This window comes from Ctenocephalides felis, unplaced genomic scaffold, assembly GCF_003426905.1.
Source record: "Ctenocephalides felis isolate EL2017-DRISC unplaced genomic scaffold, ASM342690v1 CF-g0.4_SCAFFOLD_00845, whole genome shotgun sequence".
Classification (NCBI taxonomy): Eukaryota; Metazoa; Arthropoda; class Insecta; order Siphonaptera; family Pulicidae; genus Ctenocephalides; species Ctenocephalides felis.
The window spans coordinates 39,165,105-39,190,216 of record NW_020536999.1 but is presented as its reverse complement, the minus strand read 5'-3'; the positions used below and the strand labels follow the sequence as shown (position 1 = coordinate 39,190,216).

Genomic DNA, 25,112 nt, shown 5'->3' with positions numbered 1-25,112 from the left:
TGATTCTCTATATAGAGCTAAGGCATCGTGAAAATCCACAGCAATTTCTTCGAACTCATTGCCAAAAATTGCCATTAAAAATAATTAAAAGATATCATATTTTAGAAGCTGTTTTCGTGTGTCATTTTACTTATTTTTTTAACTTCCCAAGAAAATATTAGGTTCTAAGAATAAGTTCATAGCAAAAATTTAAATTTAAATTTAAATTATTTAATTATTTATAAAAATATTGCATTTATCGCAAACAAGAATTCCATTAAAATGGAAAACATTCCCAACTAACTTGTATATCGAAATTGATCCAGTTTCATTTTTCTGCCCAAAAATGTACCACTTGCACATTTTTATTACTTCTATCTTGTAAATATATATTATTCGTAATATCAGAATGTTTGTTAGTCATAAATGGAAGCATGTCACTTCCTGAATATTCTGTTTGTTTTTGAATGTGAATGCTCTATCAACCACTTGACATTAAAATAATATTACGATATTTTTATTGAAAACATGAATATATTTATTTTTGCTGTGCGGTAAAGTAGAGAAGCTGTTGATTATAAGTTTGCTTGTTGAATTATTAAATAGCGAAATTGAAAAACCGTGAAATTTATTATGTTACTGTGTCACCTTCAAGTTTAATTCAGGGCTACTGAAACTCAAAAAAATGGAATAAATATTTCTATTTATAATAATTTAATAGCTTAGGAATTGAGGAATATGTTTATTATTCAACTTTTCACAATCAAGTCTGTTGCTTAAATGAGGTCTACAGCTCAAAAACAAATAATTAAGAATAACAATCATCAAAACATACCATTATTTTCATCTCAACTGCGTATTTTTTAATAATACCCAGTCTGACGCCTCTTTCTATACAAACGAATTTTCTATTAAAGCCAACAAGCGTTAATAATATTAAATATAATCGAAGTCTGGAGGTATATAATTGTTGACAAAGAACGTTGCCAGAATATTTAATTTTAGCGAATTTAACAAAGATTGCGTACAAACAAGTCTGTGAATGTCTGGTCTATAATTTGAAACGCATTTTGTAGAACGTAGAAGGTGAACATTTTTGGTAGTATACATTTTGTAGATTTTTTGTTGTTTTGGGTATTTAAAATTAAAACTCATTGTGAGTTCTATCGCATCGGAATGAATTATTTTCATTTTATATCTTATATTTAGTGTGTTCAATTTTGTCTTGTTAGCTTTGTTTTCTATTAAATTAATGGTTTTCTATCATTTTTGTAAAGTAATACAATGGGTTATTTTTAGTCCAAATATACTTATCATCTTTACTTACATAATTTCAGAATTTTTTACTTTATTTGCTCTTTGTAGCATTTCTTTATATATAGAGAGTTATAAATTTTGATAAATAATTTTCTTTCATGTTTCTATTTCAAAAAGTAATTCATTTATTTTTAGTGCATACCATTTACCACTAATATCATTTTAATGAAGTATTCTGTGTATTAGTAATTGTAATATTCTAAACATATTTGGCTTCGGGCCATTTCTATGGTGTTATCTTAAACACAGTTGATCGCCTTTCTTCCAACTTAATATACCATACTTTTATATCCATGAAGTGAGTATAATTATTAATAGTAATATTTCAATTCATTTTGATTTATCATTCAAAGCACTTTGAAAAAATGTTGTCGAACTCTAGATCCATAACTGTATGCAAAATGTTTTTGTTGAGAGTTCACCGTTTGACAATAATTACAAAGATGTTTTTTTAGCCTGCTTCGTGGTCAACGACCATTGTGATTTGTATGTTTTTGGTTTCTAGTGGCATTGCCAAAAAAGTGAATTATGAATTAATTTGCAATATATTAATAAAAGATAAATAAAGTCCCAGAGTCTCTGTATGATTGTAAATGTAGAGATCTACAGAAACGTGTTGAAGACTTATAAACTAATCAAGATTACAGATAACGCAAAGGTAAACAATGAGATTATAACAAGATTTATGAGAGATTTATACGGTTTTATTCGAAATCTTTCTGCGAATAAAATATAATTAAAATTCGCTTAAAACTAAGGCTGAATTTGCATTAAAGCACTAGACTAGTCTGCACTAAATTGTTTGACTTGTCAATATGCATATTTGATTATCTGTTGAGCCTAAATTAAGTATTTAGAAAATATTTTCCTTTATTATTATTGCTTATTTTAAAATTTATAAACGATTGTTACTACGAATGGAAATTTTACGCTTTCTTCATTGCATGCAATTATTGAAGTTAATTTCACTTTAATTAGTATAAATAAGGTAGTTCCAGGAAATTAATAAATGGTTTTCTATTTGCATAAGAATCGTATCAGTTCATAGTTGATACGACTTATAATTATTCATATACTTACTTATAATTATTTAAATATAACTAGTATATATTGAGTATTTTAGAAAAACATATAATAATATTTTTGTATTTGTATGTTCCAATCGACGATACTAGAATGAACGTTTTTACAAGATTTAGTAAAATTCATTGTTTTTTTAAATATGTTTAAGTGTGGTCTAAGCTTTTACCGCAATATAATTTGTATTCTCAACAAATTCGAATTTGTATTCTGCAACAGTATGTTCACATTTATATCGTTCTTTATGAAATAAAAAACAAAATAACCGTTGCTCTCGTATGTTTGGCCGAGCATCATGTGCAAAGAGGGGCAATGATCTTTTTGTTCTTTTGGAAACCGTTCCGCTTCTCTTAAGGCTCCAACACTTACGAAACTGGTTTACCAGGACGGCGATTTTTTTTATCTTTTTATCCACAACAGATTTTAGTACAAATTTATATTGGACAATGCCTTCCTTCTCAGACCTAGTCAAAAAGATCAACATATTAATTGATTTTATTGAACTTCATTGTGAGCTCACACATTCAGTTACTTGATGGACTTTTTTCCAAACTAAATTTTGCTTAGAAATATTTGATTTTAAAGAAGATACACATGTTATAAATGTGTTTTGATAGAATGAATAATAATCAAATATGAGGATCAAACTATCTTACCTTTAATGAGAATTGTGAGATTTTCAATCACTCTATTCTTTATGTCCCAAGAAATGCTTGGCCTTAATAAAAATGAAATGCAAATTTTTATTGCCTTACTTGATCTTATAATCACTTATATGGATATAATTTTTATTACTTTTGTTATATATTTTATCTAGTAAAAATCGATTCAAAGAGTCTTAACCAACTTAAATTTTACGACTAAGATGTCTTAAAACAATTATAATATTATTTGTTTGCAAGAGAAAACCTGGCTGCAATTTAATACATTCATTAAATGATTTCGCTATATTTAATATGATTATCATTTTGTTCTTTGGATTTTTTTGCGCTTTTTGGTGGAAATACAAATATTGACCAACTATTTTTTCTACTAAGTGGTATTCAATATTTGGAACAATGTTCTGTTTAACAGGTCAGAAAAGACATGATTCTTATGCGGGCTGTGTTTACCCTTTTTAGCAGGTGGAAAAAAGTGTGCATGCACCACATGTTTTTTTCAACTGTTAACATAACGTATTTTCTCAAAAATATCGATTGCTCTCGATAAATTTAAGTAATTATTTACAAATATTGTAATTTTTAGTTTTTAAAAGCTTCACTGAAAAATAACTTTTTTATAAATTTTAAGGTATTAAAAGTTTTAATTTCTAAAGAGATTAAAAAAATATAGTAAAGCAACATATACGTGAGTGACCATAAATATGAGTATAATAATGAGTATAATAGTAATAATAATTATCCATAATAGTATATTTTATCGGAATTTGTCCAATGTTAGAAAAGTGTAACAGTATTTCAAAATCGCATTTTACTTTTTATATCATAAAAATATATATTATTGCCACCCGTTGCATGTATTCTCTACTTGTGAACATATTTATCTAATTAACTTAACAAAAATATCCAAATTTCAAATTAATTGCAGAAATAACTTGAACAAATATAGAGTTTCGCCTTATTGTTAGTAAACATCTGAATCGGCTGATTTGTTATTTAATTATTGAAATGACGAAGGGTAATCATAATGTTTACAAATTAGATCTATGATTGCAAGTAATTTTCATGCAGTATGTATTCCTTAGTACAGCAGAATTTGTTTTTACAAGGCTTAGCTTATTTTCTGGACTAAGCAAGGGAAAATATTCCCTCTATCAGGGGGCGTCCATTAATCACGTGAGCGAGTTTTTAAGGATTTTTGGACCCCCCCTCCCCCTTGGTGATACATGGTGATATTCAAAAGTAACCACCCTCCTCCACCAATCATCACGTGTATTTTTAGGTACGTGCAAAAACTGTAAAATCTTAGAATTTTTTTTTGAAAATGTTTGAACTTTTTTAATAAAATTAGTTAAAAATAAACGCCCCCTTACAGTAATAATGATTCATCACACCAATGTGGGACAACTGTTAGGGTTGCCATCCATAGAACAGACTAGTATTAAGTCAAATCAGCTTATAGGACTCTCAAATTCTGATTGCTGTTCAAAATAATATATAAAAAATTGGACTATTGAAGGCTACGTGCATCAGAACGTACTCTTAGTATTGCTACATAGGCTATTGTTCGGAATCATTGTTGTTCAGTTTAGCTTGCAATCAACAAACAAGTGCGGGCCTAGTTCTCATGCCCTCAGCACTCGACTAACGGTCAACCTGCGAGAGACTTTATTCACGCAAGGTGTAAATGCGCCGATGATCACTTTTTTTCATTTCGTATTCTTTACGCTCGTTAAACATCAAAAGTTATTGTTGTTAAGCAAGAAAGTATTACTGAAAATGACATAACACAAAATTCAAGAAGACGGCAGAATGATTTAGTGCCTTTATAAAGCAAATTTTTTAAAAAAAGTTAACTCTAAGGTATAATAGATCATTTGCAAGACAACGATTGAATGCCTACAGTATGCCGATTAAGTTTTCTAAATCATTATAATGTTGAAAATCTTATTCAGAATTAACACAGAATGGTGAAATGTGTTGAAATTAGGCTAAGAAATGCGTCACGATGCATTTGGCTATCCAGGAGACTCGCATCTTTAATTAGAACGTGATGACGGTGTTAAAAATAACTATATGGCTTGAATGAGGGTAATAAATCTTTCTTTCTATAAATATATAAAAGAATATTATAAACAACATAAACAATTTTTGTAAATAAATAAGAGAGTATTATAATGATAATTGAAATTATTAGATTAAAACAATGTATGAATGATAAATATAGGTAGGATACAAAAATCGAATAAATGATACGAAAATTGGCCATAATATAAATAAAATAATGATATGTTAATAAATATATACTAGGTTTGAATATTTTGTGTTATTTCTCATACCACACCTACATAGATATATAAAATTTATATTACAATAGAAAATAAAAAATGGCTTGGTAAATGAATTTAAAATACATTATATATATTTATATTTATATTTTGTTTATATATTTATATTTATATTTATACAACACAATTATATAATTATAGATATTAATGGTACATAACTTAAATTATATATATGTGTGTGTGTGTGTGTATGTATGTGTGTGTGTTTGAAGTGTTGAAATTATTATTTGAGCTCACAACCACACATAAAAAATTCAATCACATATATAAAAATTTTATTTTAACATTCTACTGATAATACTGATATAAGCTACCTCAAAAGTTCTCAAAGTTTCTTTTCGTTTTTTTAATACTAACTAAATAAAATCTAAAGTAAGTCATTAGCTAAGAATATTCCAAGATTGAAATTTTAAAATTAAAACTTAAAATTTGGAATAATATTCAGTTAATATAACATTATAGATGAAGAATCATAATACATTCTGATGGTTTGCTTTGGTAAAATGTATACAATTTTACATCAATACTGTTGTTCTAAAATCTCTGAATTTTGTTTCTTAATTTTCGCAATACATTTTCTTCCATGAGCGATTTAAGATTTATTAACTATTTCATTTCATTTTTTCCTGATGCTCTGCACTTGTTTCACACAAAAACCAATAAAGTAAGTCAATTATATTCCAAAGTAGAATTAACAACAAAATTGACTTGCAACTGACAATTCAAAGTTCATATCGGATTAGGAATTCCTTGAAGCAATCCCGTAAGTTCGGAATTTACACCATTTTTATATAATGGTTATATAAAAGAATCGATCTTAACTTTAAATAGTGGGTGTTGTTTGTATTTAAATATAATATTTAATAAGTAATATTTGGCGGGATAGCGAAGATTTTTCTTTAATTAATTGTAAAAGAATAAAGAAATTCTTAACGTGAGCATAAATATATGAGTAACGTAAACATAAGTAAAAATAATCATTTATAATATTATATTTTATCGAAATTTGTCCAATTGTTCTTTTTAATTATATAAAACAATCGATCTTAATCCAAATAGTTGTTTGTGTAACAAATAATTCTTTAGAGGCAGTATAATGAAGAATTTCTCTTTATTAGTTGTAATAGAATATTGTTATTTTTAATTTTTAAAAGCTTCACTGAAATTCCGTAGCTTTTGTATAACTTTCTAACGAGGTAAACACATTATAAAGTAAAACGTAGTACTTACGTAAAGTAACGTTTACGTAAGTAAAGTAACGTAAGCGTAACGTGAACATAAATATATGAGTAACGTAAACATTAGTAATAATAATTATCCTTAATATTATATTTCATCGGAATTTCTCCAATTTTTACTTTGAATTATATAAAAGAATCGATCTTAAGTCCAAATAGCAGTAGGTGTTGTTTGTATTACAAATAATTCTTGGCAGTATAATGAAGAATTAATTAATTGTTTTAAAAACTTCACTGAAATTCAGTAGCTTTTATATATCTTTCTAACGAGGTAAACATAAAGTAAAACGCAGTACTTACGTAAAGTAACGTTTACGTAAGTAAAGGAACGTAAGCGTAACGTGAACATAAATATATGAGTAACGTAAACATTAGTAATAATAATTATCCTTAATATTATATTTCATCGGAATTTCTCCAATTTTTACTTTGAATTATATAAAAGAATCGATCTTAAGTCCAAATAGCAGTAGGTGTTGTTTGTATTACAAATAATTCTTGGCAGTATAATGAAGAATTAATTAATTGTTTTAAAAACTTCACTGAAATTCAGTAGCTTTTATATATCTTTCTAACGAGGTAAACATAAAGTAAAACGCAGTACTTACGTAAAGTAACGTTTACGTAAGTAAAGGAACGTAAGCGTAACGTGAACATAAATATATGAGTAACGTAAACATTAGTAATAATAATTATTCTTAATATTATATTTCATCGGAATTTGTCCAATTTTTACTTTGAATTATATAAAAGAATCGATCTTAAGTCCAAATAGCAGTAGGTGTTGTTTGTATTACAAATAATTCTTGGCAGTATAATGAAGAATTAATTAATTGTAATAGAATAATTTTATTTTTAACTTTTAAAGCTTCACTGAAATTCAGTAGCTTTTGTATAACTTTCTAACGAGGTAAAAACGTAATAAAGTAAAGTAACGTAAACGTAGATAAAGTAACCGAACATAAATATATGAGTAACGTAAACTTAAGTCAAAATAATTATTCATAATATTATATTTTATCGAAATTTGTCCAATTGTTCTTTTGAATTATATAAAACAATCGATTTTAATCCAAATAGTTGTTTGTGTCACAAATAATTCTTGGCAGTATAATGAAGAATTTTTCTTAATTAGTTGTAATAGAATATTGTTATTTTTAATTTTTAAAAGCTTCACTGAAATTCAGTAGCTTTTGTATAACTTTCTAACGAGGTAGAAACGTAATAAAGTAAAGTAACGTAAACATAACCTGAACATAATAAATACATGAGTAACGTAAACATAAGTAATAATAATAATCCGTAATATTATATTTTATCGGAATTTGTCCAATTTATTTAGTTGTAATAGAATAATGTTATTTTTAAATGCTTCACGGAAATTCAGATGCTTTTGTATAACTTTCTAACGAGGTAAAAACGTAATTAAAGTAACGTAACCTGAACATAAATATATGAATAACTTAGACATAAGTAATAATAATTATTCATAACATTATATTTTATCGGAGTTTGTCCAATTTTTCTTTTAAATTATACAAAACAATCAATCTTATATCCAAATAGCAGTCGGTGTTGTTTGTGTTACAAATAAATTTTGGCAGTTTATAGAAGAATTGTAATAGAATAATGTGATTGTAATTTTTAATTTTTAAAAGCTTCACTATAATTAGGTAGCATTGTTAACTTTATTGATAACTTCCTAACGAGGTAAAAACGTAGTAAAGTAAAGTAACGTAAACGTAAGTAAAGTAACGTAAACGTAACGTGAATATAAATATATGAGTAACGTAAATCTAACTAATGAAACGTAACGTAAATTTTAGTAAATATATATGTAATTATTTTATTAAACCGTTAAAATATATAAGTTTATCTATTTTCCAGAATGGTGACCTCTGCATTTCAATTCTGCATCCCCCAGTTGACGATCCCCAAAGTGGCGAGTTGCCCTGCGAACGCTGGAACCCAACGCAGAATGTGCGTACAATTCTGCTTAGTGTCATCTCACTACTGAACGAGCCCAATACCTTCAGTCCAGCAAATGTAGATGCTAGCGTTATGTATAGACGTTGGCGTGATTCCAAAGGGAAAGACAAGGAATATGAAAATATAATCAGGTAAATATACTCTCAATCAATTTATGTTGCATAACAGACGATTTATTTGCAACGCTTCACTTTCTATATGAATTGGTATACTGTGTGCACATCCAATAAAATTGATTTATGATACCTTTCAGTACTGACGGTAATTAATTTACGGATATGCTATCCTGATACCAGTATATATCAGAAAATATGATCTTTGAGAATATGAAGACACATTTTCTTTTATTATCACATTACACTACACTATTTTATTGAATGATTGTAAGGATACAAACGATTTGAGACTAAATATAAATATAAAATGAGATCTGAATATGAAATCGTCAAACATAATATTACCATCAAATGGAAGGACTAAACTGCATGAGATATTGTTTAAAGATTTATTGACCATATTAAATTAAACTTATTCATTTAGAATGATGAGACCTACATATTCTCAATACGTTTGTACCTACTTTAACAACATAATTAATTTACATATATTAACACAGGGGTTATGCTAAATGCATAAACATCGTTGTAATTTAATATTCTCAAATTTCGTATAGATAGTTAAAAATATTATTGTTTTTAGTTCAAGTATTCAGTATTTGTAATTTTTGTTTTAAGGGGGTCTTCCTATATGACGGCCTGTTTTTTAGGGATATTTTAGGATTTTTTTTTCTACGACCAGTAAATATTTAGAGCTTCAAGTTTTTTATCATTTATTAACACATATTTGGACAGTATAAATATAAAATTTCAGCTAAAAATATTCAGTCAAACTAGAGTTACAGCGCTCTGAACACCCCCGCCTCGAAAAAAAGAGCTCCCACTTCCTCCACTATTCCGGCTGATCGGCTTATCTGAAAAAAAAAAATAAACGGCGTTTTAATTTGTAGGCTTAAAAGCACGGGATGACCTATAATCAAATGAATATAAAAAAAAGGATTTTTGATAGACATTTGAAATAAAAGTTGCAAATGAGGCGTTTTTTTTTTGTTTTTTGCTATAAAAAAATCGAAGTTTTGAAAATTGATAATAGTTCATTCCATGCGATTGATTGATAATAGTTCATTCCATGCGTTTAAATATATTGAGTGTGCCCTGTAAATTTCAAGTAATTCGGTCCAGCCGTTTCTGAGATACAATGGAGGAAAGTTTGAAAAACACAGTTTTGAGAAACACGCGTTTAAAGTTTCTAACTGCCAACTCAGCGCTCCGAACCGCTCTTTCTTTTACAGCTGTATCTTTAAAACGACTTCGAATTTTCTAAAATCGCTTTACTACCGTATTCCAGACATGTTAAGGGAGCAATTTATGAAAAAAAAATAGATTTTTTCAACCCATCACATAGGAAGACCCCCTTAAAAGAATTAGATCCAGCTTCTGACTAGTAATATTCAGTATTCTTCTTAGGAACCTCAAGTTGAATTAAGTTCTGATAGGTATTATAGTTAGCTTATTGATACTAAGTAGTTAGTAATTTAAAAATACTACCATTTTTATTATAACTATATAAAATATACATATTCATTTAGGAAACAAGCACAAGCTGCAAAAGTTGAAGCGGAAAAAGAAGGCATTGTAGTTCCTCTAACAAGGGAAGACTATTGTATTAAAACAAAAGTTAAACCACCTCCACAAGAACCACAGGTACCATATCACTTTACTTTCATATAAATATTAAATTTATCCATAATCTTTTATTATTGTGCTTTCCAGTTGGATATGACAGACTTTTATGATGATGATTATGATCTGGATACAGAAGATGACCAGCTCTCTGATGAAAGTGATTATGCAGATGGTGATGATAGTGGAAATGGTGAATCGTGAATAAGTGTATTTAAATACAATTATTTTTTCATGAACATAATCAACAAACAAACTGTTCAGTTGTCATGAAACATTTCACTAAAGCTCAGAATGCGAAATGAGTAGAATATTTTACGATGTACATAGTGATAGAATTGAGTAAGAAACAAAGTATATAAAAAGTATTTGTTCTGCGTTCATATTAAGCACAAAATTTCCGAAGTTTCCGAATTTTGAACATTTAATCTTAATGTGATTTTTGGCAGCTTAGATCAGGATTACTCGATGAATTTTATTTATAGTTGTTTTTTTATAAATATTAAGAATATTATATATATATATTTTAAATAAACATTTTATTTATGTGGTTGAATTTTTTATTTGTGATTTTCTAAACAATTTGTAATAATCTAAATGCTATGACTAGATTTATGATTAAAACATTCACAAAATTAAAACGTCATGAATGAGCATTGCAAAGTAATTTGTTACTTTGAAAACTTTACTTCCATTTGTTGTTATGTGCATATAAATATAATAATTCTACGCGCACTAAGTAAAGCGTTTCTAATTCAATCTTGTAAAAGATGATATGTTTCTGCTGAGCAAAACCTAAGTAGATCAACAATAATTTATCTAATTGTATGTTGAATATCCAGAAATTATAATTTCATATTTATTTCTGAACTATTGGTATTGTGATAAATTAATTCTAATTTAGTTAATTAACTTGCTTTGTAAATGACTCAAAGTGTTACCATATATTAATTGCTTTTATTGTTGCAAATCCATATAAATTTTTACTCGAATTGCATTATTGAATAATTGAAGTTATTGAGAGTATGTATACAATAATAATCGCTAATCAATTAAATATTTGTACATCTTTTTCTAATAAAAATCAAGAATAATCTAAGATCATTGATAAAGTGTTTTATTTTCAAGGTTCATTAGTTGCTTGTAAACCATAATGTTGAGTCTTACCATACTTATGATGGTCTTGTATAAAATTTAAGATTTTCTCAATGCAAAGGGGTAAGAATTAAATTGTATATATTATGAATATTGTACGTAATATGCATTATTGCCTAATTTAAATTATGATACAATTTTAAAGGTGTTTTGTCAACAGAATAACTTTTTTTAGTGTGCTTAATTAAACCCAGAACACCTATTATCAAATGTATAGTTAATTATAATATAAATTAATTTATCTTACTTAATCATAAATGATTCTAGATTTATTTTAAAAATATTAGGTTGCATTAGACACAATATGATTAGTATATTGTGTCTATGAATGGATTTTAACCTTTTTTTATTGTATCTCAAATTTATAATTGTCACCTATCATGGATAAAAATATCATGGAATATAATAATTTTGTAATTTCTTGTATATGCCATTTATTGATTCTATTATGTTTTATATGCAGATGTTTTATCAATTGCTATGACATACACATCAAAAGTATCTCGTAGAATATCTAGACTTAAATTAATTTAATGCTTAGTTAATTTTTCTATGAACATCGATCAATGATTATATAATACAATTATTAATGTAATGGGTTGTAGTTATGATATATCTTTTAAACTATTTAATGACATTATTTACTATATAATCTAGATGTAAAATTAAATAAATTATGCATAATTATTAGATATTGTAAATATTCACATAATACTATGTATTATTTTTTGTGGTATATTGTAGTACTCCAAATTTATATTTTCACATATTATTTAGTACATGTAATAAAATATAATTATATGAATTGATTTTTATTTATTTGAGTAACAAATAACCAGATCTAATAAGCACATTATTCTTTTGCCTTTAGATAATAAATTTGGTACAACTAGAAAATGACATTTACTACTGATATGTAATTTATCTATAAAGTACCAATTATCATTTATAGAAGTTGAAATATAATTTAATAATCCATTTATTATATTTGAATAACCTACTATAAATCTGATAAATTTGTATATAAATGGGAAGAACTTGTGAAAAATGTTCACACCTTTTTAGATTTTTTGAATAAGATGAAAGGTTTGAAAAACTCATAAACTCGTAAAAAAAATATTTATTTTTCAGTGGTTTTGACATGATCAAAATGTAATTTTATTCAAACTTTATACAGTAGTAATAGACGAAATAATAAAACGATTTTAGATACAAATAGGATTATTGGTGATTAAAATTGTTTTTATAAGACATGGAGAATGTAATTATTTCCAATTATTTGAATAATAAGAGGAAGCCTAAATGATTTTTTTAGTTTCATCGATTGATTAATATACATAATATATCCTATTTTATATGTGCCTACAGGCAATAAATTAGATTTATTGTGGATTGCTATTATATTAATGTTATAATTTTATTTACATTATTTAATTATCTAACAGCAAACATGAAACGGTTTTTATGTAAAGTAAATTTATATAATGTAATAATTAGCATATTGAATCCTACAAATTACTTAATTAAGTTTTTTATTATTTAAAAAAGAACGGTTGCACAATACGCATTTCCAAAAATTGGTTATATATAATTATATATATATATAATTATATATAACCAATTTTTGGAAATGCATATCGTGTATATATATATATATATATATATATATATATATATATATATATTGAGAATTTTGTGATATGAGTTGAACGAATCCTTGTCCCTTCATCTTCAACACTTAAAATCAAATTCAAATGTTTCTGTATATATTCACATGTTTAGTACTGTGTCCAGCATTGTAAGAGATAGTTGGTATTTTTTATTTTTCAAAAATTAAATATAATTTAAATAAAATATTAGCATATAATTTTTACTGTTTTGAAATTATACAGAAGATGAGGCATACCATGGTCTCGAAACGTCTGTAATTATTAAACAAAGTGTGTGTTAAAAGTCTGAGTGTTGTATTGTTCATATTTAACATTTATAATATATATATATATATATATATATATATATATATATATATATAATTATATTATTATTATTATTATTATTAAAATATTATAATAAGTTAACGCGCAGTATTTCAAATTTGAATGAAGCAGATTTTAACCGCCAACCATAAGAATGTAAACAAGAAACAGTCACCTTTTGACCCTTCCATTATTTATCACCTTATGGTTGCAATAATTGCAGATATCGATAATTGTATATAAAAATAAATTGCATTTTAATAAAGTATTCATGGAGATAGGGCATCGTACAATTTCATGATCGCGATCAAATGAAAATTAAAAAAAATATTTTGATTTGACGTTTGCGTAACCTAACATTCCAATATGCCTTACGAATACTACAGGAGTGAAATATCTCATTCACAAGAATATTTGAGTTTTAGGAGTAGTATTCCTTTGAGGAAGATTGTTGTCGACCCAGAAGGGAAAAAGGTAAGACTTAATTTCTTAGTGGGCTTTTTATACTTATTAACAAGAGGTTTTTGTTCAACCTGTAAAAAGTACATATTTACATATTATAAAATATGTTTTGACCAGTGAAAATATCTAATTTACTTCGGCTTACATTTGTTAATGTTAAATGCTTAATCTTTTAATTTTGTTCACATTGTTGGTTTCTACTTTTGACAGTTTTCATGTTGCTTCTGGGTGCTCTTTTAGATTTTTATTTAATTCTCAAGAGTTTGCTCACTGCCTTTTGTATTCTTCTATCAAGAGCTTTAAAAAATACTATTATTATTGATTATGGCTTGCTTAGAATAAATAAATAAATAATTTCGTTTCAAATGCTGTGCTGTGTAAGTATTTATTGGTTTAATGTGAATAATGTGTTACCAAAACATTTTATGAATTATATTATTATTGCATTTAGGTTATTCAAATTGAGATCCTAAATTTCGAATTCATCGAAGGGGACACCATAGACATTTTTGTCTAATCACTTATTGCAAGTTATAATAGACAGCGATATGAATGAGAAAATTGGATTATAACACAGATAGTAATTTGGGAAATCATATTTATAAAAATTCTTATTGGAATTTTTCATATTTGAATTCTGTGCAATTTGTAAAGAATACATATTAGAAAATATGTATTGGTCAATTAAAGAAACAAATATTTAATTTAATTCGGTTTACGTTTGTTAATGTTAAGTGCTTGATTGTTAATTTTGATCATATTGTTGTTTTATCCTGTGGACAAATTGTCAAGTTGCCTTCTAGGTGTTCTAGATTTTTATTGGAATCTTTCTTATTTCTAATTAAACATATGTATACAGTAAAACCCTCTTAAGACAATTTTACAAGGCCTTAAACTTTAGACAAATAGTCATGTTGCCTTCTAGGTGTTCTAGATTCTTATTGAAATCTTTCTTATTTCTAATTAAACATATGTATACAGTAAAACCCTCTTAAGACGATTTGACAGAGACTTACACCTTGGACAAATTTTCATGTTGTTTTCTAGGTTTTCTAGATTCTTATTGGAATCTTTCTTATTTCTAATTAAACATATGTATACAGTAAAACCCTCTTAAGACGATTTTACTGGAACTTCTACTTAGGACAAATTGTCATGTTGCTTTCTAGGTATTCTAGATTCTTATTGGAATCTTTCTTATTTCTAATTAAACACATGTATACAGTAAAACCCTCTTAAGACGATTTTACAAAGACTTACACTTAGGGCAAATTGTCATGTTGCCTTCTAGGTATTCTTGATTCTTATTGGAATCTTTCTTATTTCTAATTAAACACATGTATACAGTAAAACCCTCTTAAGACGATTTTACAGAGACTTACACTTTGGACAAATTGTCATGTTGTTTTCTAGGTTTTCTAGATTCTTATTAAAATCTTTCTTATTTCTAATTAAACATATGTATACAGTAAAACCCTCTTAAGACGATTTTACAGGGACTTATTCTTTGGACAAATCTTTATGTTGCTTTCTAGGTGTTCTAGATTCTTATTGGAATCTTTCTTATTTCTAATTAAACATATGTATACAGTAAAACCCTCTTAAGACGATTTTACTGGAACTTATACTTAGGACAAATTGTCGTGTTGCCTTCTAGGTATTCTTGATTCTTATTGGAATCTTTCTTATTTCTAATTAAACATATGTATACAGTAAAACCCTCTTAAGACGATTTTACAGGGACCTGACCAAAATTCTATATGTATAATTTGTTGTTGGTTAACATATTTTTTTATTATTTTATGTTTATGTATTAATTGTATGGCTATTACCGTCTTTAAAGTATTTATTATATTTATAATACTAAGTAACTGATGATAAATTATACACATAGCAGAATATATCTAATTGTAGTTTATTTCCTTTACCCCAGGCTTGGAAAATATATGATTCGGGACCAAAAAGTGTTCAAACACCTCTAATATGTCTGCCACCAGTATCGGGTACAGCTGACATCTTTTTTAAACAAATTATGGCTATGCAAGCTAGAAGTGTCCGAGTAATATCTGCTGAAGCACCACCGTACTGGACTGTTAGAGATTGGTGTGATGGATTCAAACGTCTTCTTGATCACTTGAATATTCAGAAAGCCCACTTATTTGGAGCTTCTTTAGGTTATTTATTAATTTCACAACTTATGGTATAGAAATAGTTAAATTGTTACTAATTGCACAACATAATTTCTATCTTTAGGAGGATTTTTGGCACAAAAATTTACAGAACAAACTTTAAACTGCCCGCGTGTAGCATCATTAATTTTATGTAATACATTTACTGATACAACAGTATTTAATTACACTGATACTGCAGCACTATTTTGGTTATTGCCATCTATGGTGCTTAAAAAAATGGTGATCGGAAATTTTTCTACTAGCACTTCAGATCCATTAATAGTCAATGCGATAGATTTTATGGTAGAAAGGGTGAATATTTTTAAATTAATCTTTATTATTTCTTACAAATGTTTGAGAAAATGAATTCTATAACATTTGTGGAATTTTTTCATGAATTGATTCAATATTTATTAAAATATAATAAATAATTTTATGATTTATATACTATTTACAGCTGGAGTCCCTTACACAAAGTGACTTAGCATCTAGATTGACTTTAAATTGTGTTCCATGCTGTGTGAATGCTTATAAATTATCTGTGATACCTGTTACAATTATTGATGTTTTTGATGGATATGCTCTTAGCAATCCAGTTCGAGAAGAGCTGTACAAATGCTATCCTGAAGCTAAATTAGCTCATTTGAAAAATGGGGGCAACTTTCCATATCTTAGCAGATGCAATGAAGTCAACTTACACCTTCAGGTAAGATTAGTACAGTAATTTTTTGCTTTTTATAATTTATTATCTACATAATATAGAGTGCATGTAAATATAAGTAATATTTTCAGATACACTTACGACAATTTGAAAACACCTATTTGTCAGCATCTGAAAAGAATCTTATTAACCCGCAACACAATAAATCAGTTGAATATTGAAGTAACTGACAATAAAGTAAGTAAGATTTGATAAATTGTTACTTTCATGTGATTATATTATTGTTATTTATAAATGTTTTATTGTAAATTATTTTATTGGGCATTTTTGTATATATATATAAATGATGTATTAAGCAAACTGTTAATAATCAATCATATTTTATCAAAACAGTTATATTTTTGAATATATTTTTATCAATCGACTAAAAGGTTATTATTTATGAAGATAAATACATTCATCAAATTTTTTACTTTATTTACATTTTTTAAAAAATTATAACAGTAATTACAGTTTTAAGAATATTTTTTTCACAATTTTTTATTTTCTGTACTTGTGTTTGTTGTTTTGGGTACTATGCTTTCATCATCACTATAATATTCTGGATCCTTTGCAACTGATACAGACGGAATTGTTTTATTTACATCTGTTGTACTTTTTGTAACAGATGTTGTAGGTAATATTGAACGAGGATTAGGAATTGATGTTGGCATTATCGGCTCTTGTTTTGGTCTCGTCACTTGTCCATATATTGATAAAGCCTATGTAAAATTTGTTTATTATATGTACATGTTTATGCTTTTATATACAAAATATTTTACCTGTGCCACCATAGATGACACGTCACCAGCATCTGATGGCAGTATTAACGTATTGTTGGTTTTGGCCAATTTGTTAAAAGCTTGCACATATTGTTCTGCAACACTCAAACTTGCTGCATTTTGTCCATCCTAACGAAACACATTGCAAATCACCAATTCATTCAACTTAAACATTCAAATATTATTTAATATAAAATATTACCGCATTCTTTAAAGATTCTGCCACTAATAATAAACCTTTTGCTCTTGCTTCAGCTACAGAAACTAATGCACATGCTTCACCAGAAGCTTTATTAATTTGTTCTTGTTTCTCAGCCTCTGTTGAATTTTATTTATTTTTTTTTTATTAATGTCCATACTTTTTTTTGAATGTATGTAAAGTTACCTGAAGCAAGAATTCTTGATTTACGTTTTCCTTCAGCAACATTGATCTCCGCTTCCCGTGTTCCTTCTGACTCTAAAATTGCTGCACGTTTTTTTCTTTCAGCTTCAACCTGCATTTGCATAGCCTCTTGAACTCGTGCAGGCAATTTTATGTCCCCTAAAAATTGAATATTGATAAACAATTATATTGCTTAGTTATGAATAATTACATATATAATAACATAAATAATTGATTAGTTGCCTTAAACTTACTTATTTCATATCTGAGGCATGTGATACCCCAAGCTTCACTTGCTTTGTTTATTGATTCTACAATGTTAACATTTAAAGATTCACGTTCTCTGAAAACTTTATCTAGTGATATTTTTCCCAATTCACTTCTCATCGTTGTTTGAGCTAATTGGGTGATTGCAAATTCAGGATCTTCAACACCATATGAAGCTAGAAGAAAAATAATGACAATGATCTTTCATGTATGTTAAGTATTGATTGACTGATTTAGAGAAGTTGAATATTAGAGTAGTTGATGAATGCTTTAATATAACATTTTACCAAGATATGCATCATTTATCCTAAGAAACAGCACTCCATCAATATTTAGATTTACATTATCTGAAGTAATTGCACTTTGTTTAGGAACATCGATAGCTATTTCCTTCAAACTTTGTACATATTTAACTCTATCTACAATAGGTATTAATATGTTTAATCCAGGATCTAATATTCTATGAAACTTTCCCATTCTTTCAACTATCCATGCCTTAAATAAACAGAAATCAATTGTAATGAACATTATATGTACTTTATCAATTGCTGTGGTAATTGCTCTTTTACCTCCTGTTGTGGAACAAACATAATTATGGTATTAATAGGAGTAGAGGATTTATATCGTATATTAAATAACTGAATAGAAGGCAGTTCAGGTCGGCGCGCTTGTATTCCATTCTGAAAATATATGGTGATCACAGTATTTACAAAACAAACATCATATTTTTAAAATAAAAATGACACCTTTGTGAATGTTGAATATAGACTACGAATCGAAGAAGGACGAAACATTTTACAACAATATATACACAAATGCACAAATTTTCGTGATTTGAATTATGTGGCCATAACCTCTACTTTGACATTTCGTTTCGTAAAATTTTAGTCCTTTAATGTTGGCATTTCTGTATTGTTTGTTACCGAACAACTTCATTGATAAGCATAACCTCACTTTAGGTTATACACAAACCGAAACAATATATTTGTGCATTGAAAAAACTACTATAAAATTTTGTGCAATAAAACATAATTTGTGACACTAGCGTATTTGTGTTTGCCAATTTACTAGCATTGAATTTGATAGGTATGTTATAATATTTCTTATAATAAGGAATATTGTATATAGTAAAAACACAGCAAAAGCTATTATACTGACATATAGCAAATACATAATCATGATTAGTATTTGATGTTTCTTGGTCATTTAATACTATTTAAATATTCACAAGACAAACTAGTCGAATTAGTCATATTTATCAAGACAAGGCTGCCTTATATGTTGCTTTGTATTTTAGTCATTTATATTGTTTTAAATTGTAGACGAGAGTAACTTATTAACTATTTGAATTTTTTTCCTTCATTCTCTATTTTATTTACATAAGGGCATTTAATAAATTTGTGGAATTTACAGTTGTCAACCGTAAAGGGACATTGTGTACTAAATGGGCATGTTAGAAAAACAACTCAACAGCTGTTTTCCCATTCGTTATAAAATTAACAATATTTTATTGATAATGATATAAATTTAACTATTTACTTATAAATAATGACTAAGTAATTTTAATCTTTATCAGGAAAATTGATGATATAAATTCAGTGGCGCTTTTCTTTTCAACATTTGTCGATAGTTCTGTTATTAAGGAGTTCGCTAGCGAATTTGAGTGACTGATGACCTTGTTCCTATATTTATGTGCTATTTTTGTTATTACATCTTTTATGGTTGGTGTGTTCCTGTCGAGATGACTTATCCAGTTCGGGATATATTTTGGTGCTCCTAAGGCAATTTTCAAAAATTTGTTCCGAAATTTCTGTATTATTTCTATATTGCAATTGTATTCCATTGCACCAAATTGGTTCGAATAAAGTTTTATATAAAAGTAGCTTATTGTATGAGCTTAGTTTATATTTAGTCCCTAATAATCAGTAAAGCTTTTTGGTTTTTATCTCAAGCTGTTGCCTCTTTTTTTATATGAGTTTGCCAATTAAGTTTTCTATCGAGATATATGCTGAGATATTTCACATGGTCTTCTTGAGGTACTTGAACGTTTCCTATTCTCACTGGTGGGCAGGTCTCTCTTCTAAGAGTAAATGTCACGTGTACTGACTTTAAACCATTCATTGACTATTTGATTTCTTATGTAATAACATAAATTTATTTTCATTATAATAGTTCTCACTGATTTTAACAGAGAAGACCTGTACTCTACTTCACTTATTAAAGAATTGCAATAAATAATATCGTAATGTGAACTTCACTGACTAAAAATCCAGTAAGCAATTTTTTCATGCACAACCATAATGTAAAAACTTGTGTTTCCTTGGCCTGATTATCTCAATGTTTTTGTAAATGAGCTGGTTATTAGTTGGTCTTAATCAGTTATTAGTTTGATTCATTTTATCAAGGAATAATTTCATTATATGTGAATTATTGTTTCATATTTTCATTTTAAGACTTTTCACTGATTTTAACAGAGAAGAACTATACTGTACATTAGTTAATTGCTTTTATTATTAAAGAATGGCCATAAAAATATTGTATTGTAATAATTTTACTACAATGATAATGTAAAAACTTGGGTTTCCTTAGTCTGAAGATAATCTGGATGCATTTACCTCAATGTATTTTGTAAATGAGTCGGTTATTAGTTGGCCTTAATCATTTCTTAGTTTGATTCAAATTTATCAAGGCATGAATGTCTTATATGTGATATATTGTTTCATGTGTTATATAAAAAATTATATCTTAATTTATATACAACTCAATTTATATCTTAATTTATATACAACTCGATTTATATCTTAATTTATATACAACTCAATTAAGCCTATTCAGTTTAATAGTTTAATAATATAAATCGAATCGTTTCTCAAATTATGTATTCATTTACTTACTCTGTAATTCTGTGTTTATTTACTGAATATTTGAATTTTCTTGATAAGAGATGTTTTGTGTTCAATTTCCAAACTAAATCATGTTACCTTTCTACTAACTCTAAATTTTTGATTAATTACTTCATTTTAGATTTGAAATTCAAGAGATCTCAAAATGAATCGTAAAGAGGCATTGTCTACATTTATCCAACAGATTCATGGCCGACCTGTTGTTGTGAAATTAAATAGCGGTGTGGATTATAGAGGTAATTGTTGTGGAATTATTATATGGATAAATATTTATAATAATAACAAATATTCATATATCCAAAATTTTAATAACAGGTGTTCTAGCATGTTTGGATGGATATATGAATATTGCATTAGAACAGACTGAGGAGTATGTGAATGGCCAATTAAAAAATAAATATGGGGATGCGTTCATAAGAGGAAATAATGTACTTTATATAAGTACACAAAAACGTAGAATATAGATATTTTAATGTATATTTATGTAAACAAATCAAGGAATTATTTTTTATTTTAAATAATTTATTTTGTGTTTTAAACTATTTTTAATATTGAGTTCATTTCACACTTAACATTTATTTTCTTAAATCTGCATTCACTTAAATTTTACATCATTTCCTCATAGCCTTGCATGTTATTAGTAAAATTTACCCAGTGATACAAATCAGAGTTAAATAAAAAATAAAAATTCTTTATAATAATAAATAACGTTCTTCAATGAATTCCTTCTAATGGTGAATATGATTTATATTGATACAAATCTGGACCTCCATATCCATACAATAGTTTTCCTCTGCCGTTATCATCATAATATGGATACCTATATTTAGGCCTGTAAAAGACGATAAAATATAAATATATTTTTATCATGTACTATAAAAAATAAATCAAGAATATTTATATATTATTTGTACTTTATTTTGGCATTAAAACATTATTTAAATATTTTTATGCAAATGCATATACCAAAATAATTGTAATTTTAAACATTAGATTAAAATGAAAATGTGTCAAGTGTTGTGTAAGGAAATAGATATGGTTTTTAATACACCTAACATATTTATAACTGTTAAACAGCATGCATTTTAACTTTCTTGATAGTGTTGGATATGCAAATAGAGAATATTAACATCACACTTTGCATACATGCTTTCTAAATTTCTTTTAAACAATCTTAATGTTTCACAAATGATATTTGAAATATATGAGCAATAGGAATTTTAAAAAATATACATGATTCAAAATTAAAGTAGTTAAATATATTAGCAGCACTTTACCTTTCAAAATATTGGAAATTTGGTGCTCTTGCACTAATTGTGCCTTCAGCTACAGCTCCCATTACAGTAAGCACAACGCTAAATAGTTGCAGTAACTACATGATAAATACACAAATTAATTAGAATTATTTAAATTAACATATATAAAAAAGCATAATTTACTAAACAAAATGAGTTTAAAATAAGTATACAGTATGAAAAAAACATTTTTTGTTTATTTTTCTAATTCCGCACTAATGAAATTCTAAACATAAGATGTTGGGTGAGTGTATAACTGTAAATTGTTGAAACGGATTGGTACAGAATATTGAGGATATCCGTAATTGAATGTGAGATTTGAGTAAATTTTAAAGTTTTTAAAGTATTCATAAATAAATTTTAATATTATTTGACGTCATTTTTTTAATTGTAATATATTTTAAGACCATTGTTGCAATAATTATTTCAATAGGTATCTTATCTTTTAGTGAAAAATAAAGTATAACTGTAAAATGTTGAAACGGATTGGTACAGAATATTGAGGATATCCGTAATTGAATGTGAGATTTTAGTAAATTTTAAAGTTTTTAAAGTATTCATAAATAAATTTTAATATTATTTGACGTCATTTTTTTAATTGTAATATATTTTAAGACTATTGTTTCAATAATTATTTCAAAAAGTATGTTATCTTTTAGTGAAAAAACAATGGAACACTGGTCTTGTTAAAAAAAATATGCGTCGGAATAAAAAATTATAATTATATTTAAGAGTAAAATTTCACAATATTTTTATTATAAATTTGGTTAAAAATCTTATAAATTAAAATTATTTTTGGGTAATTTTAGTAGCATAACTTATAGTTATGAAATCACAAACTTTTTATAAAGCCCACTTATTAAAACTTGCACAATTATTGACGTTTTTTTACATAACACTTGGAATTAAATATTCTCTTATATTATTTTTTATACACTTTTTTATTTGGGTCACACAAAGAACTAGTATTTGGATGCCAGTCCGGAAAAACTAACCAATAATAGGAAACTTGTCCTGGCCATGGTGCTCCGTGTATCGCTTCTTCGATGTTGTCACGGTTCTGTACGGATGTTTGTTTCCTATCGTTCCACACGGACAATTCTTACGGCGAAAGTGAAAGTTCTTGTAAACGACCGTCATTCAGACCCACACATATGCATTTTCTTATTTGATTTTAGTTGGTATTACGTGTCATGGAAACTTGTAACATATCTTTCCATTGGCGTACTAAATTGAAGTTACGAATGCCCCCGTTTCGATAGAAAATATATTTGATATGCAACAATCTTTGCCGTATGCGATGCAAGAGCTTTAGGACGTTGGATATATTAATTTTACAATTATTTACTGGTTTACTCACGATTAGTTTCATGGAATCTAAAATACTGAAGATTTAATTAAGGGTTTCAGAAAGATACAACAAATCACTGATGTACAGCGCTTTTGTCATGTTCTATGATAAATATTGAATATTTTCTAACAACATATTGGCTTACTTTGGCTTAAACTTTCCGGTGAAGAGAGAAGTTTAGTTAACTAAATAGAAGTTCCGAATGCCCCTATTTCGAAAGAAAATATATTTTATGCAACAATCTTTGCTGTGTGCGATGCAAGAGCTTTAGGACGTTGGATATATTAATTTTACAAATATTTACTGGTTTATTTATGATGAGTCCTTGGAATACAAAATACTGAGGATTTGATTAAGGGTTTCAGAAAGGTAAAACAAATCACTGAAGGACAGCTCTTATATCATATATTGTATGATATTATTGACATTTTCTAACATAATATCTTGGCTTACTTTTGTCATATTTAACTTCCCGGAGGAGAGAGAAATTTATGTTTTTTTTTTTATTATTATTTATTTACATCTTTATTTAATGTCAATCGGCTATATTCGAGTTTTCGGGAAAAATTCCAATTCGCTAATCTTATGTTTTCTTGACGTACCAGTCATTCTGAATCGAATGAGACCAAATTAAGGACCGTACGCTTGATATGAACGTTTCGAGCACAGATAAACAAGTATAAATGGTTTCGAGTTTCGGAGGTAGCTACTGATTACCGATGATGTTTACACTTAAATAAAATACATTTTTAGAACATGAAATAGATGAAATGAAATGTGTTAAATAATTTAATTTTATACAATTACATATATTATAAGTTTGTTTCAAAGACATCATTTGGACGCATTTATTAATTTTAGTGAAAGCTAAATTTTATTTTCCACATAAATAGCTGATCAATTTAACTAAATAGTTGAATCTCAATTCTTATTGACTAAGTTCATTATTTATACATATCAGAAAATTTATGCAACTTGCCTTAAGGCTACTTGCAACTAGATTCTCGAAAGTTCTAAATATTTATTATTGAGAAACCATTAACATTTATATTTGAATAGAGTTAATTTTGAAGTGACAATATAATAAGCTTTTTGACCAGCTGTGTTTTATCTTAGCTTTCATTTAATTTCATAGGTTTTATTATTCAGAAACGTGATCAGCATCACGAACTCATTTTTCATTCCCAATTTCACAAATTTTTGATCCAAGAGCTTTAGATTTAATAATTAATTCATCGTTTTTCTTTCACAAATATCTGTTACTCGCAATTAGTTTACTCCTGATCCGTAGAACCCTAAAAGTTGAGGATTTTATAGTT

General features: G+C 27.0%; 5 protein-coding genes across 5 annotated transcripts in view; 3 read left to right on the top strand and 2 right to left on the bottom strand.

Moving 5' to 3' along the window:
• The window catches only part of LOC113373880 (ubiquitin-conjugating enzyme E2 R2), a 73,536-nt gene extending 62,731 nt beyond the window's left edge, over nt 1–10,805 (top strand). Inside the window, exons 3-5 of the mRNA XM_026614148.1 lie at nt 8,509–8,741; nt 10,256–10,370; nt 10,440–10,805. Of these exons, the coding sequence (XP_026469933.1) occupies nt 8,509–8,741; nt 10,256–10,370; nt 10,440–10,553 (462 nt within the window). The 3' untranslated portion in view covers nt 10,554–10,805. The remainder of the gene's footprint in view (nt 1–8,508; nt 8,742–10,255; nt 10,371–10,439) is intronic.
• Nucleotides 10,806–13,704: 2,899 nt separating this feature from the next.
• Nucleotides 13,705–17,092, top strand: LOC113363350 (maspardin-like). The gene is made up of 5 exons (XM_026605842.1): nt 13,705–13,954; nt 15,876–16,116; nt 16,196–16,425; nt 16,571–16,819; nt 16,906–17,092. Exons 1-5 carry the CDS (start codon nt 13,847–13,849, stop codon nt 16,993–16,995), a joined length of 918 nt encoding a protein of 305 aa, XP_026461627.1. The 5' UTR covers nt 13,705–13,846; the 3' UTR covers nt 16,996–17,092.
• A 212-nt stretch (nt 17,093–17,304) lies between these two features.
• Nucleotides 17,305–19,125, bottom strand: LOC113383114 (stomatin-like protein 2, mitochondrial). The gene is made up of 8 exons (XM_026621369.1): nt 18,991–19,125; nt 18,814–18,924; nt 18,532–18,739; nt 18,232–18,420; nt 17,981–18,136; nt 17,798–17,913; nt 17,596–17,724; nt 17,305–17,535 (listed from the first exon to the last, which is right to left on the bottom strand). Exons 1-8 carry the CDS (start codon nt 19,036–19,038, stop codon nt 17,305–17,307), a joined length of 1,188 nt encoding a protein of 395 aa, XP_026477154.1. The 5' UTR covers nt 19,039–19,125.
• Nucleotides 19,126–19,198: 73 nt separating this feature from the next.
• Nucleotides 19,199–21,663, top strand: LOC113375673 (U6 snRNA-associated Sm-like protein LSm6). The gene is made up of 3 exons (XM_026615612.1): nt 19,199–19,330; nt 21,269–21,383; nt 21,463–21,663. Exons 2-3 carry the CDS (start codon nt 21,293–21,295, stop codon nt 21,609–21,611), a joined length of 240 nt encoding a protein of 79 aa, XP_026471397.1. The 5' UTR covers nt 19,199–19,330; nt 21,269–21,292; the 3' UTR covers nt 21,612–21,663.
• Nucleotides 21,664–21,797: 134 nt separating this feature from the next.
• On the bottom strand, nt 21,798–22,486 carry LOC113383103. Its single transcript, XM_026621359.1, has 2 exons — nt 22,425–22,486; nt 21,798–21,979 (listed from the first exon to the last, which is right to left on the bottom strand). Exons 1-2 carry the CDS (start codon nt 22,484–22,486, stop codon nt 21,862–21,864), a joined length of 180 nt encoding a protein of 59 aa, XP_026477144.1. The 3' UTR covers nt 21,798–21,861.
• Between the last annotated feature and the right edge of the window lie 2,626 nt (nt 22,487–25,112).

Coding starts and splice junctions, on each gene's coding strand:
- LOC113363350 (XM_026605842.1), top strand. CDS start 13,847: ATGCCTTACGAATACTACAGGAGTGAAATATCTCATTCACAAGAATAT. Junction 13,955..15,875: donor TCGACCCAGAAGGGAAAAAG/GTAAGACTTAAT, acceptor CCTTTACCCCAG/GCTTGGAAAATATATGATTC. Junction 16,117..16,195: donor CTTATTTGGAGCTTCTTTAG/GTTATTTATTAA, acceptor TTCTATCTTTAG/GAGGATTTTTGGCACAAAAA.
- LOC113383114 (XM_026621369.1), bottom strand. CDS start 19,038: ATGTTTCGTCCTTCTTCGATTCGTAGTCTATATTCAACATTCACAAAG. Junction 17,914..17,980: donor ATCAAGAATTCTTGCTTCAG/GTAACTTTACAT, acceptor AAAATTCAACAG/AGGCTGAGAAACAAGAACAA. Junction 17,725..17,797: donor CAGAATCTTTAAAGAATGCG/GTAATATTTTAT, acceptor GTGTTTCGTTAG/GATGGACAAAATGCAGCAAG.
- LOC113375673 (XM_026615612.1), top strand. CDS start 21,293: ATGAATCGTAAAGAGGCATTGTCTACATTTATCCAACAGATTCATGGC. Junction 21,384..21,462: donor TAGCGGTGTGGATTATAGAG/GTAATTGTTGTG, acceptor TTTTAATAACAG/GTGTTCTAGCATGTTTGGAT.
- LOC113383103 (XM_026621359.1), bottom strand. CDS start 22,486: ATGGGAGCTGTAGCTGAAGGCACAATTAGTGCAAGAGCACCAAATTTC. Junction 21,980..22,424: donor AATTTCCAATATTTTGAAAG/GTAAAGTGCTGC, acceptor CGTCTTTTACAG/GCCTAAATATAGGTATCCAT.